The sequence below is a fragment of the Musa acuminata genome, chromosome BXJ3-7, assembly GCF_036884655.1.
Source record: "Musa acuminata AAA Group cultivar baxijiao chromosome BXJ3-7, Cavendish_Baxijiao_AAA, whole genome shotgun sequence".
Classification (NCBI taxonomy): Eukaryota; Viridiplantae; Streptophyta; class Magnoliopsida; order Zingiberales; family Musaceae; genus Musa; species Musa acuminata.
The window spans coordinates 37,893,172-37,906,934 of NC_088355.1; the positions used below are offsets into that span (position 1 = coordinate 37,893,172).

Genomic DNA, 13,763 nt, shown 5'->3' on the forward strand with positions numbered 1-13,763 from the left:
CTTAGTCGACGTAAACAACCTTCTCCACCCCCTTTGCCGTTGACTATCTGGAAGGGATGACTCTTCAGGTCAACCTTCTATTCTTGAACGATTAGTTGCGTCTTTAACACCCTTTTGTATTAATCATCGGCCTTATCAGTCAAACAACACGACTCGACTCGGATTATAAATCACATATCCGACTCATATCTGCATCGAACGCAATCCATTGACACGCTTGCTTGATGGTGTTCTTCATGGAGTGCAAGTATACCAAACACCTATAGCTTTGGCACGTTGACCGAGGTCAAATGAAGTTGATGGCGCATTGATAGAAGCATATATTGATCTTTTTCTCCAATGTTTTTCCCATTTTGAAAATACAAGAAAAATGGGCGGATTGATGAGAAAAAAAAAAAGAAAGGAATTTGCGTAAATAAATATATTGTTTAAATAAAAATGGACTAAAATAGAAAAAGCTATTTCGAGTTTCCGACACACATTTACCATTCTACCCGCTTCCCTACCAGCCTGGTCTTGGGGACCACCACCGCCTCGTGAGTGGTGAGATGAAGACGTAAGCCGGGTGGTGAAGTCCTCGATATCTCCGACGCAACCAAAAGCGAGTGCACGCCGCCCGATGAAGAACGGACGGCCGAACTTGCACGCGCGCTCCCTTGCCTCCATCATCACCGTCCATCCTCATCGTCGCGTCCGTGGCCCGTCTCACGGCGCCGGACACGACTCGGTTCTATCCGGCGCCCCATCATCTCCCGACCCGAAAGATCCGACGGCCGACATCGACTCGGCACCTGCCACCAACCCGATCGGCACACGTTGGAGCTTCGTGGTAACGCGTGTCGCCTCTGCTCGATCAAACGGCTCGGACACGAAACCCGCGACGCATAAAACAAGAACGACTTTATCCCTTTTTCAGATACACCCCTGTCAAAGTCGGTATTTTCAGTTTCGAAGACCATATCGTTGCACTCGATCTCCGCTGTCTTTTTCCTCGCCCTTTCCTCGCCTTAATAATCGTGACAACTGTTACGTGCCACTTGTACGCTGATCGCGAAGGACAAGTGGCTCACTGCATGCGACGAATCGACCTTTACATGCCGTAACGTAACGGTTTCGGAGGGTTGTGTTGGGTCGGATATACCGGTATGTGTTATGAACATGGACATAGTTTCAAAGACACCCCTCGTTAAGTTTGGTTTTCTCATCAACCATCTTCCTCCATCGTTTGATCTCCGGCCTCTTCTATATAAGGCCTGGCAGGCGCCCGGTATGTGAGTCACCGTATACCCTCGGACCTGTCTCTCGACGTCGGTCACTTCCTTCACCGACGTCGCCACCGCCAGCTGCCGCTTGACTTCACGTGACAGGAACCGCCAATGGGGGCGGCGATGCTGACGGGCGTGATAACGGAGATCTTGATCCCGGTGGCTGCCGTCATCGGGATCGCCTTCGCGCTGCTCCAGTGGATGCTGGTGTCGGCCGTGAAGCTCTCGCCGGAGAGGCAGACAACCGCGGGGGGTAACAAGAAGAACGGGTTCGCCGCCGACTTCCTCATCGAGGAGGAGGAGGGGCTCAACGATCACAACGTCGTGGTGAAGTGCGCCGAGATCCAGAACGCCATCTCCGAAGGTTCGTCCCCGTCTTGAGCTTACCTACTCTGCTATCTTCCTATTTGCTAGTAGTCTGTCCGAAAAATCATTGCTTTCATGGGGCGTAATAATAAAAGTCCGATTTTTAAGGGGAAACAAAAGGGCCTTTAATTCGATTTGTTGTCTCTTCCGAATTCTTTACTTGACTTATTGTGACTTTTTTTATGCCGAATTTCCTCTTTTTTTTGGGCCAACTACGGACATAGATTTTGTGTTGCTTGGAGGTTAGCTTGAGGACTGAAGCAGTGATGCAACGAGTTCCTTTTCTTGTTCTTTGTAACAGAGTAATAGATATCATCTGGTATTCTGATTGTTTTGGTATCCTTCACTTCATTTTCTTCAATGTGGAGACTGCTTTTACTGCGGCCATCTAATCTTGCTATATGAGTATGCTTGCTTGTATTTGGTTGTTAGAAGCGTGCTTTGTTTACCATGAATATGATCTGACAACTCTTTTGCGTGTGGGTCTTGAAAAGGCTTATAGTACAACCTGAAACTGTTTTGGACGAGTACCGAAATAGTTTCTTATGTTTTGATTCACTTGGCTTCACTCTGTTTTGTGATTCTTACTATTGTGTATATAGTTTCTCATGTATGAGAGACTAAGGTAGAAGCAGTTGGAGAGAAAGTTAGAAGTAGGCATAGGATTTAGCAGCGTCTTCAATTAGATGCATGTCACCTGTGCTTGTGTGCAATAGTCTTATCACCTTTTTCAAGCATTGTTCATCTCTGTACTAATAAGATGCAAGTCACCTGTGTTCTGTAGCCTGAACTCTGTTTCTAAATTTGCTGCTTCTGACTACTTGTCAATGACAACATTCGAGGAAGGTTTAAATTGATTAATTTTATGATCCATGGTTTGCTAAATCTCGATCTGTCAATTCCATTAGCATGGTAGATATCTTGGCCTTTGTCTAAGTGTTTTGTGGTTCTTGAAACTATTTTGGGCATTTAGTGGTAAGAACTTATGATAGCATCTCATATAATGAATGAAGATTATGCGGAATTGTTGATTGCGGACATTTTACTGCATAAAGTGACTATGTTCAAAATTCAGATAAACTGAGTCAATTCTTTTGTATTATTTGCTTCTTTTGTTGTTTCTTTTTGCCTCATTTTACTCGATTCACCAACTAAGATTTTGCTAACTTTGGACTCGTTAAATAGGTAGCTGACATGATTCCTCATGCTTGTCGACAGGAGCAACTTCCTTCCTTTTCACTGAATACCAGTATGTTGGAGTCTTCATGGCTGTTTTCGCGGTGCTGATCTTCCTCTTTCTTGGATCCGTGGAAGGCTTTAGTACAAAAAGCCAGCCATGCACCTATAACAAGGATAAGTACTGCAAGCCAGCACTTGCAAATGCCGTCTTTAGCACTGTGTCGTTTTTGCTTGGTGCTATCACCTCTGTGGTGTCTGGATTTCTTGGGATGAAAATTGCAACATACGCCAATGCAAGAACAACTTTGGAGGCAAGGAAGGGTGTTGGAAAAGCATTTATCACTGCGTTCAGGTCCGGTGCAGTCATGGGCTTCTTGCTGGCTGCAAATGGCCTTTTGGTGCTTTACATTGCAATCAACCTATTCAAGTTGTACTATGGCGATGACTGGGAAGGCCTTTTTGAAGCCATCACTGGTTATGGTCTTGGTGGCTCCTCCATGGCTCTTTTCGGAAGAGTAGGTGGTGGTATCTACACAAAGGCAGCTGATGTTGGTGCTGATCTGGTTGGTAAGGTTGAGAGGAACATCCCTGAAGATGACCCTCGAAACCCAGCTGTAAGTTCTGCATCCAAAGCTTGTTATCGGTGACCTTCTATTGTTTTCAGCCCTAACTAATCATCTAAATGCGAATTACAGGTGATAGCTGACAATGTTGGAGATAATGTCGGAGATATTGCAGGGATGGGATCTGATCTTTTTGGCTCGTATGCTGAGTCCTCATGTGCTGCCTTGGTCGTCGCCTCAATTTCTTCCTTTGGAATTAACCATGACTTCACTGCTATGTGCTATCCCCTGCTTATTAGCTCCATGGGTATCATTGTTTGTCTGATCACTACACTTTTTGCTACTGACTTTTTCGAAATAAAGGCGGTGAAAGATATCGAGCCTGCACTTAAGAGGCAGCTCATAATCTCCACTGCTCTTATGACTGTTGGTATCGGAATCGTCAGCTGGATAGCTCTCCCATCTTCCTTCACAATCTTCAATTTTGGTGAGCAAAAGAAAGTGAAGAACTGGTGAGTAGTATACAAACTCGGTCGCTTATTAGAGTAGTAGGGTTTTAAGCAACACCTTACCTCCTGTAGTTGAATTGCTAGGGAGCTGTTCTTCTGTGTTGCAATTGGATTATGGGCTGGTTTGGTTATCGGGTTTGTCACTGAATATTTCACAAGCAATGCGTACAGGTTAGGAACACTTTCTAATATTATTCCTTCCATGGATTGTATCAAACTGCGATAGGTTGTTGGCTCTCTTCTTACACTGTCCTTTTTGCAGCCCTGTGCAAGATGTTGCTAACTCATGCCGAACTGGTGCTGCCACTAATGTCATCTTTGGGCTTGCTTTGGGATACAAATCTGTCATCATCCCCATTTTCGCTATCGCAGTTAGCATTTTTGTGAGTTTTAGTCTTGCCGCCATGTATGGCATTGCAGTTGCTGCTCTTGGCATGTTGAGCACCATTGCGACTGGGTTGGCGATCGATGCTTATGGTCCCATCAGTGACAATGCTGGAGGCATTGCTGAGATGGCTGGAATGAGCCACAGGATTCGGGAGAGAACCGATGCGCTGGATGCCGCAGGCAATACTACCGCAGCCATCGGAAAGGTGTCGTTACCTTTACATAATTCGGTTCGATTATGTTATCATATCTACTTAGAAAGACAACTTATGTTATGGAGGTAGCGAGCAAAGCTGTTATGAAATCATCATGGCAAACTCAAAATGATGCTTTCTGGTTTGTTTGTTGATTATTACCTGGCATTCATAATGATTTGAATGCTTTCTCTTTGTTATGCTTTTCTTGATTTATGTATGCTTTGATCTAATCATGTATCTTGCTAGAATGTAGTTTATGAATCTTAGGCTTATATATATCTAACCTGCCCTCTTAGGGGTTTGCCATCGGTTCTGCTGCGTTGGTGTCGCTTGCGCTCTTTGGTGCCTTTGTGAGTAGAGCCGCAATCTCCACAGTGGATGTTCTCACGCCAAAAGTCTTCATTGGGTTGATCGTTGGTGCAATGCTGCCTTACTGGTTCTCAGCCATGACCATGAAGAGCGTCGGTAGAGCAGCCTTGGAGATGGTCGAGGAAGTCCGCAGACAGTTCAACAGCATCCCGGGGCTCATGGAGGGTACTGCCAAGCCCGATTATGCAACCTGTGTTAAGATCTCCACAGATGCTTCCATCAAGGAGATGATTCCTCCTGGTGCTCTGGTGATGCTCACCCCCCTAATTGTCGGGACCTTCTTCGGTGTCGAGACCCTATCTGGGGTTCTTGCTGGTGCCCTTGTTTCCGGAGTTCAGGTATGTGGAAAGTAGCTAGCATAATGTTTTCATTATGAGAATCTTGTGCGTATCGTGTCGATAATTGTTCTTGTTTGTTAAACAGATTGCTATCTCTGCATCAAACACCGGCGGTGCATGGGACAATGCAAAGAAGTATATCGAGGTAATTTTATTGATATCTTCTCATCCTGATGATGTTCTTCCATCCGAACACAAACGCAACCATTGTTGATGTCAATAATGTATCATTCAGGCTGGTGCATCAGAGCACGCGAGGGCACTTGGCCCTAAAGGTTCCGATGCCCACAAGGCTGCAGTGATCGGCGATACCATCGGGGATCCTCTAAAGGACACGTCGGGGCCGTCGCTCAACATCCTCATCAAGCTGATGGCGGTGGAGTCGCTCGTGTTCGCACCATTCTTTGCGGCTCACGGCGGCCTCCTCTTCAAGATCCTCTGAGATAGGAGGGGGAGGACCGAGAGTGGTAAGGAGGCACCACCACGAGCTCCACTTCCACCTCCATGTTCTTCTGCTACTGATGCCAAACCTCTGTCACCCTGTCAACCGTTTGGCCTACCCAGTTTTCCGTCTTTATGGTTAGTTCGTGTTGTAGTTCCATGCAAGTCGGCACCTGCAAAGCCCCATCGTGGACTTTGGAGCCAAGCAAGCTTTTCTTGTACTCGGTGATGATGATAATGGTGTTGACAGTTTTCTTTTCTTTTAAATGGTGATGATAGTTGGAAATGATTCACCAATAAGTTTTCTGCTGGCCATAGCTATAGGGAGTTGGGTGTCTAATGTCATCATCATACATGATGCAACCCAAGATTTGAAATTAAGATTAATTGATATTATTAATCATCATACAAAGCATACGTGATTGATTTCGTAAAGGTCAAAAAAAGAAAACTCAAAGCCTACAAAATTTGCTTGAGTAATTATGTTATTGTTTTCTCACCTTATTAGGTGTTCGGGTCACATCCAACCCGTCTTTATATCCCCCAACTCGTATCGAGCTTTGGATTTGTATCCAAGTCATATTCGACCCGTATCGTGAAAAATAAGAAGAAAAAAAAAAGAAGGTATCATAATGAAGGAAAAAAGCTCAATCTGTATCTGTCGAGTCTTGGTTTGCATCTGAGTCGTATTCGACTCATATTGAGCCTTGGTTCGATTAAGATCGGATCGGTACCAAAGCGAAGGAAAAAATAAAAAAAGATGAGAAGACGATAGAGAAGAAAAATAAGAAGAAAAAAAAGAAAGGGTACCATAATGAAGGAAAAAAGCTCAATCTGTATCCGTCGAGTCGACTCATATTGAGCCTTGGTTCGATTAAGATTCGATCGGTACTACATTGAAGGGAAAAAAAAAAAGAAAGAAAGAGAAGACGATGAAAAAAAATCTAAAGAAAAAAATAAAGAAAAAAAATCCAAAGGTTACCATAGTGAAGAAAGAAAAGCTGAGTCATACTCTGAGTCTTGGTTTGTATCCAGAGTTATATTCGACCCATATCGAGTCTTGGTTCGATTAAGATTGGATCGGTACCACAATGAAGGAATAAAAAAAAAGAGAAGGTACTATAGTGAAGGGAAAAAAAAAAGAAGAGAAGATGATGGAAAAAAAATCCGAAGAAAAAAAAGAAATGAAAAAGAAAAGGTACCATAGTGAAGGGGGAAAAAAAAGAGAAGAGAAGAGAAAAAAAAATTCAAAGAAAAAAATAAAGAAAATAAAAGGAGAAGAGAATGAAACAAAAAGAAGAAAGAGAGAGAGAGATTACTATTGACATGAAAGAGATATATAACATACATTACACAATTTTACCAAAAAATATTGATGACAAATTTGCATAATTATCCAAGAATCAATCGCATGTAAAAACTCTTAGTAAGGATAATGTTATAGTGTACTCTAAATCTCTTAGTAATAGGGCATCACAAGAACACAAAGTCACTTTTAAGCTGTCATCAGCATCAACTATATGGTAAGGATAATGCAACATGTCCATTGTCGTGGGTGATAAACATATTATCTCAAGATCAACAAAGAAAAAGGAAAAAAGAAAAAAAAACTTGTAACTCGATTGATCTCTGGGACGACAAAATTCAGAGGTGAAATGGAAGAATAATGCATTACCTCGATGAGGTATGGACCTTCCACTGGGGAAATATCATCACAGCAAACAGCTCTTGAACCCCTTTTCCAACTCCTCAGCATTTAGATTCTTTCCTATAAATACGATCTTGTTGACCCTGGGTTCTTCTGCGCCCCACAATCTATCGGGGGAACCCTGGAAAATGTCATGAACACCCTGTCGAATGGGAAATGCCACGTCAAATTCAGTTGCAATTTTCCGAGCCTCTACAACTTGTGCTTATGGTAACTTTAAGAGAAAGTTAATTACATTAGTATTTAACAAACAATCAACCAGAGAATTATCCAAACACACCTGAAACACAAATCGCTCGGGCATGCCATCAACAGACAGGAGACCTTTCATTCGATAGATGTCATCGCTACGTTCAATCAACAATGTTCCCAACCACATATTTGCCTGCAGAAGGTGTTGTATAATGTTATAACTTTTAAACACTCCAACAAAAAATAACAATATATATTTCAATTTCTTGGTAACTATCACTGTTTTGTATAAGGCATCAGAAGAATGGAAACCGGAAGCAGACCTTGTTAAGATCCAGGTTCCCTTCACAGACAATGCTCACAGATGAGACACCAGGATCATGGGTGTGATCATGAGCATGAGAATGAGAATGATGCTCTGCAATCGATGATCGAGAGTACCTTTTAGATAACTGCAGTGTACTTCATAAACATAGATCATCTTTAGAGTAGTCCCAAGTTGACAGTTGCACAACGTACCATGTTCATGGTCATGCTCATCATGGTGGTGATGATCATGGTGATGATGATGATGATCATGATCATGATCATGGTCTTCAGTGGAAGCTTCAGCATTTACAACGCTCTCAATCCTGAAAAGGTGACAGAAAAATATGGGATTATCTCACAAGCAGGTACTAAAAGATCAGATAACCATCTACCAGATCATCATGTTCTCACATAAAAAATGAGAAATAAAGTATAAAAGTAATCTACTTAATGTTCACACTAACATCACATTGGAAGACATGAACACAAGCACATACAAGAAAGATGCATGTACATATACATCACATATAATCTTAAAAATGACTAGTTTATTAAGATCGCAAGCAGAAACAATAAATGGAAAGAGAGGATTGGTCTTCGTTTCTGCTTACATAATGGATCTTGAAGAGGAACTAAGCCATAAATTTAACAATCAGCTTAAAATGGTACAGTACCAAAAATGAAGGTTGGCATCTAACAAACTTGTAGATTCCAATAATAGTTTCAGAAATTGGGAATACAATTAAAAAACCTTTTCTTTGTCAAACATCTCTGTGCTCTTCTATATATAAAGATGATAACCAAGTTGCATTTACAATAATTAATTCAATTGCAGGTCATTCAAACTCCAAGTTCCAATGAGAAAAGCAAGTGTCCAAATATCTACATGCAGAAAAGTCCAACATGCACAAATATATACTATGGTAAACACCAACCACCAGACAAAAATATAAAGTTAGTCAAACCGGTGATCATCTTCACTTTATTAAGTCATACTCAATCTAAGTAACTCGAAAGAAGATAAGAGAAGGACAAGAACCTCTCCAGATCAAATCCACCAACCCCAAGAACATAATCCAAATCAACTTTTCCGTATTCTGCTCGCTTTAAATAGGCCATGCTATTAATGTTCTGCATTCAAGAATGTTAATATCATGAACCACGTGAAGTCTCTGAAAGAGTATATATCAGTAGTTATACAAGGTACCAAGTTATAAGGCTTAACCTTTATCCGCTGAATCAGTGAGGATACGTCAGACTCCCCAACAAGATCAATCTACAATCATACAGAGAAAATTTAGTTTCATAATCAGCAAGTTTACAGCATTTATGAAAGAAAGTAAATGAGTTATGTACCAGATATGTTACCCTAAAATTGAGCTGTGAGAAGAAGTTAGAATGAGCTGGTAACAGTATCACTATGTATCCACTAGGCTAACAAGATAAAAAATGGCTCTAATGTAAAACAACTGTTAAGTAACTTGGACCCAAAGAAATAACCCGAATTATGACATAGTCACAATGATATGCTTACTAATTCTTATTTTTCCATTGAAATCACCATTTAAATCATGATTATTGGCATAGATTTACATGGTATACACTTAATCAAATCAGGCAATCATTTACAGAGTCAGTAAACATGCAAGCAAAATTATTAACCAGAAGGCTAGAAGCCTAGAACCATGATTTCCACATTAAAAAAAAAAGGATCATTGTATTAACTTTCAAATACCATGATATATATTTGCAATGACGGATTGCTGAACTATGCATGTATCAAGAGGACTTTATTCAAGTGAAAAATTATTAATACCTAAATGGAAATATTAAAATTTTAGTCTCCAATAAAAAAGATATGTATTGTCTCAATAAACAATATTTTGGTTACCAGTTTTGCCTCAAAATTTTTGTTACAAGGCAATTCTTGACGCCGCCATGAGGTTGCTCCTTTGTGACCTAGGTGACTAAGGTTCAGTCACAAAAACCACCTTCTGCTTACAGGATAAAGTTGTATGTAGTATGTACAACCCCACAACTTGTGCACTGGGCTGCCCTTTGGTTTTGCCTCAAAATTTATTTGTTGTTAGTGGTCACCTTTCTAGAACAGAGCATCTAAATCTATCTTGTGAATCAAACTCATAATTTGAGTTGAATAACACTAAACAAAAACAGGAGAACAAACACACATTGAATAGATGCAAGGGTTTCAAAAAGTTGATGCCAACTGAACCCATTAGGACATCCAAGTGTAGGTAAGTTTAGTAACTAATGACATATTTACCTTGTTCACTATTATTCTATCGGCATAAGCGATCTGCTCAACTGCCTCATTGACTACTCCTCTGGGCTTCTTCTCATCCAAATGAAAACCTGCATGCTTTGCATCTACCAATGTAACAACACCATCCAACTTGACATCATTAAAAATCTGATCCTCTGCATAAAATGTCTGGATTATAGGAGCTGGATTTGCCAAACCTGCAAAGGAATAAATAGCAAGGTGAGGCAATATAAATCAGAAAAAGGAGGGTCTACAGTTTTTAATTTGATCTGCATAAACTAGATTTCTGTAAAAGCAAAAAAGAGCTATCCAAATATATATTCGAACGACATGACACTGACGAATAAACCCAATTATGTGGTAGATGATATTTAAAAAGAATGCTCCTCTTAGGTGAAGCTTCCCTACCCTTTAAATGAACCTACCTTGCTCTATTGGTCCATGAGAGCAAGAATAATCTAGCCCTTGCACATTATACACAAACAAAAATAAACTACAAATGCATGATACCTGATGATCAGAAAACTTAACATAGGAACATGTAGCCTAATCTGGTAATGTCAAGTTCTACATAAACATATTGCATATGGACCATTTCATGCACAAGGAGCAGGACGAATGAGTAGATCTAAGTTATAACTCTGTTATAAATAATCCTAAGAATGTTCCATTGCAAGAATTTTATGCATACCTGTAGTTTCTATTACAATATGGTCAAAATTTCCCTTTTTCTTTGAAACCAATTCACTGATCATGCGAACTAGATCACCCCTAACAGTGCAGCAAAGACAACCATTATTGAGCATAATTATATCTTCAGCCCCGGCAGCTTTTGCAGCAACCAATGATCCATCAATATCAACTTCGCCATACTGTAAAAGTAACAAAGAACTTAGCAGCAAAGATGGTATTTTACAAAGAAAAAATGCCAATAGATAGAATCTTAAAAATTATGACCCTATCATCAAAAGATCAAAACCTGGACTGTTAATTAGATTTGATTTAACAAAATTAGTGGAACCATTTTCCAAGTTATTTACCATGTTTCAGAGGAGTGAACTAAGATCTTTCTTGTTCCGACAACTTAAAAACAAACAAACAGCAACTAAAACTTTCACATGCAATAGGATGTCTGAAGCATCGGAGAAACTATAGCCAATATTCTAGTCACCTATGTCAACAATAAAAAACAGTTTAAATCTGAAAAAATGGTTCAATTTTGCCCAATCTTCTCCTTATGTTCATATATCCTATCCTTCCCCAAATGTTAATGATAGTATCTTGAGAAAATGTAATGGTATTTACTTTCTTTCTTTTTTTCCTAATTGTCAAGGTTCCAGTAAACTAGTAAAGGCAATCATAGACAAGGACAGCAACATTTCAGAACAAAAGCAAACGCCACAACTTCAGTAACTAAACAAACCATGATCAGTTATGTGATTGTGCATCTTATTGAGAAACAAAACTTTTCTAGTGAATTGAGAAACAAAACATTCAGCATCAAAGAACAGTATGCATAGAGAAACTGCAAATGAAGAACAAAATGAAAATGAATTATCAGAAATTCCTAGTACCGTACAACCATATTAAGTTGTTCAATGGGTTGCTGACAAATTGCATGATCATATAGGCTACTGAAGAACTATCTGACATACCTCATTCTCAATAACAGCGATGCGCTTTCCATGATCAGCAGTCAATATATGGTTTAGCAAAGTTGTCTGTCAATGGAAAACATGGTCTAATCAAGTTACATGGAGCATCAAATACATCTATGTAGCAATTAATTAACTAAAGACATTGATCAAAATAATATCATATTATTTAGTTGGCATATTTTTACTGGGTTCTTAGATTAGCAATGCATTCAGTCAATTAGTTAAGGTGCTTGATCATATTATTTAGTTGGCATTCATCAATTACAAGCACCTTTTGTAATTTTTGAAATGAATTTTAGACTTTAGATAAAAGCAAAGAATCAGCAAACAAACAATTAACAGTTTTCACAGTTTCAGCAACACAAAATACAATTGGTGTGTGAGAGTAATATTCGGACAGAAGCCTCAGATTTTTTATCAGATGAAGTATCATTCTTGGCAACAAAACTTAGTTCCTCATATTCAACGCATAATGTTAAGATTGAAACTGGATCATAGGAAATGTCAGATTATTTCAAGAACAAAGGTGATTGATGAACAAGAAAAGGTCTGCTGAATTCATCCTCTATGAATAAAGAATAAATAAAAAATCTTGAGGCAGCCAAAATACAATGTCCAAACAGGCAACAATGACTCCTTTCTTATTTAAAGATTGTTATGCAAACAGGCCCACCAGAATTTGGATAAGATACCTAAACAGCCTTTTTTGCTACTCTGGTAGACTAGTACCAAGTTAAAATAAGATATAAGGCATGCTTTCCCTGAAAATGGATGCCATGGATTTCAAAGTGACTATGGTGCTATCAGATTAATTACTCTTCCTCCCATCATTCCAATTATGCCAAGGGGTCTCTAAAGTGTAAATTAAAAAATGCAGTCTTAAATAAAACCAGAACACTTAGCTCTTATTTGGACAGGAAGTTACTATCCAGGCTGGATCCTTTGTAAAACAATATATGCACATGTTATTGGCGGGTAGAGAAAATGAGGAGTCAGACAAATCAACCTATACATCTTACTATTATTGCTTTGCCAACACACCATTCCTCCTCATGCAAGGGCAAACTTTAAGATGCAGAAAGAACACCTTATGACACGGATGCAATTAAACGAATCCAAAGTAGAAGAATAACAATATAAATAGACACTGGATTAGAAAAAAATGCTTATGTAATCTAATACAGGAGAGAGTGCAAAATCCCAAAGGATTAGGGAGAAACCAGGTACAAGAAAAAAAGCATATCTAAGCTACCTCCACCAGCTTCTACAATCTTTATTCTACTAACATCGTCAAGACAGGATTTTTCTGTTGCTAAGCGTAGAAAGGGTGGCAGGGAGGAATCTTTTTTGTGTGACTTCAACAAACATAGAAGCATCCGCGAGCACAGGGGGTAACTGATAGCAAAGCCCTCGACACCTTACCTTCCCGGAGCCAAGGAACCCAGTTATAATGGTGGCAGGGATGCGGTCGTCCGGCGGAATCTTCGTCAGGAGGTCGGATCCCTCGTCCGTTGCGGCTGCAGAGGCAGCGAAGCGTCGGGCGTGTGCCCGCGATCGTGTCGAGATCGCGAGCCGTCCGGGGCCGGCCACAACCGCCGGCTTCGCCCCAACGGCGTATGCCCGGGCACAGATGGATACAGGTGCCCGCCGACGAGCGACCGCGAGGATCGAAGCCCGAAGGTTGAAGGCGACGGCGGTGTGCCGCCTCGCGAGGCCGAAGAAGGCCGTGGCCAAGTCCGATGAAACCGCCGCCATGGCTGCGAGAGGGTGAGATAGCGCGCTCTCTTATCTGACCTCCTCGGCGCCTCCCCCCACAACTGTGTGCGTCTTATGGACAAAATCCGCCCCGATATCAAGATTTTTGTTCTCCTTGTCGGATCTGGCAACTGAACAATCGAATCCGACCTGTTCGATCAACCCGAATCCGTTGCTCTCCCAAAACAGTATCGAGTTTCGTTGACACAATCCGCCCCGATATCGAAATTTTCACTCCTGTTG

The 13,763-nt window shown here is 40.6% G+C and overlaps 2 protein-coding genes across 2 annotated transcripts; one reads left to right on the top strand and one right to left on the bottom strand.

The window, feature by feature from the left end:
• The first annotated feature begins 1,260 nt into the window (after positions 1 to 1,260).
• LOC103992412 (pyrophosphate-energized vacuolar membrane proton pump) lies at positions 1,261 to 5,881 on the top strand. Its single transcript, XM_009412094.3, has 8 exons — positions 1,261 to 1,629; positions 2,850 to 3,424; positions 3,506 to 3,885; positions 3,967 to 4,053; positions 4,145 to 4,475; positions 4,763 to 5,173; positions 5,259 to 5,318; positions 5,409 to 5,881. The coding sequence occupies exons 1-8, from the start codon at positions 1,377 to 1,379 to the stop codon at positions 5,613 to 5,615; spliced, it is 2,304 nt and encodes a 767-aa protein (XP_009410369.2). The 5' UTR covers positions 1,261 to 1,376; the 3' UTR covers positions 5,616 to 5,881.
• Positions 5,882 to 7,103: 1,222 nt separating this feature from the next.
• On the bottom strand, positions 7,104 to 13,599 carry LOC103992413 (uncharacterized). Its single transcript, XM_009412095.3, has 10 exons — positions 13,188 to 13,599; positions 11,763 to 11,828; positions 10,799 to 10,979; positions 10,108 to 10,304; positions 9,049 to 9,099; positions 8,863 to 8,954; positions 8,034 to 8,146; positions 7,838 to 7,932; positions 7,603 to 7,707; positions 7,104 to 7,464 (listed from the first exon to the last, which is right to left on the bottom strand). The coding sequence occupies exons 1-10, from the start codon at positions 13,518 to 13,520 to the stop codon at positions 7,327 to 7,329; spliced, it is 1,371 nt and encodes a 456-aa protein (XP_009410370.2). The 5' UTR covers positions 13,521 to 13,599; the 3' UTR covers positions 7,104 to 7,326.
• Positions 13,600 to 13,763: the final 164 nt, after the last annotated feature.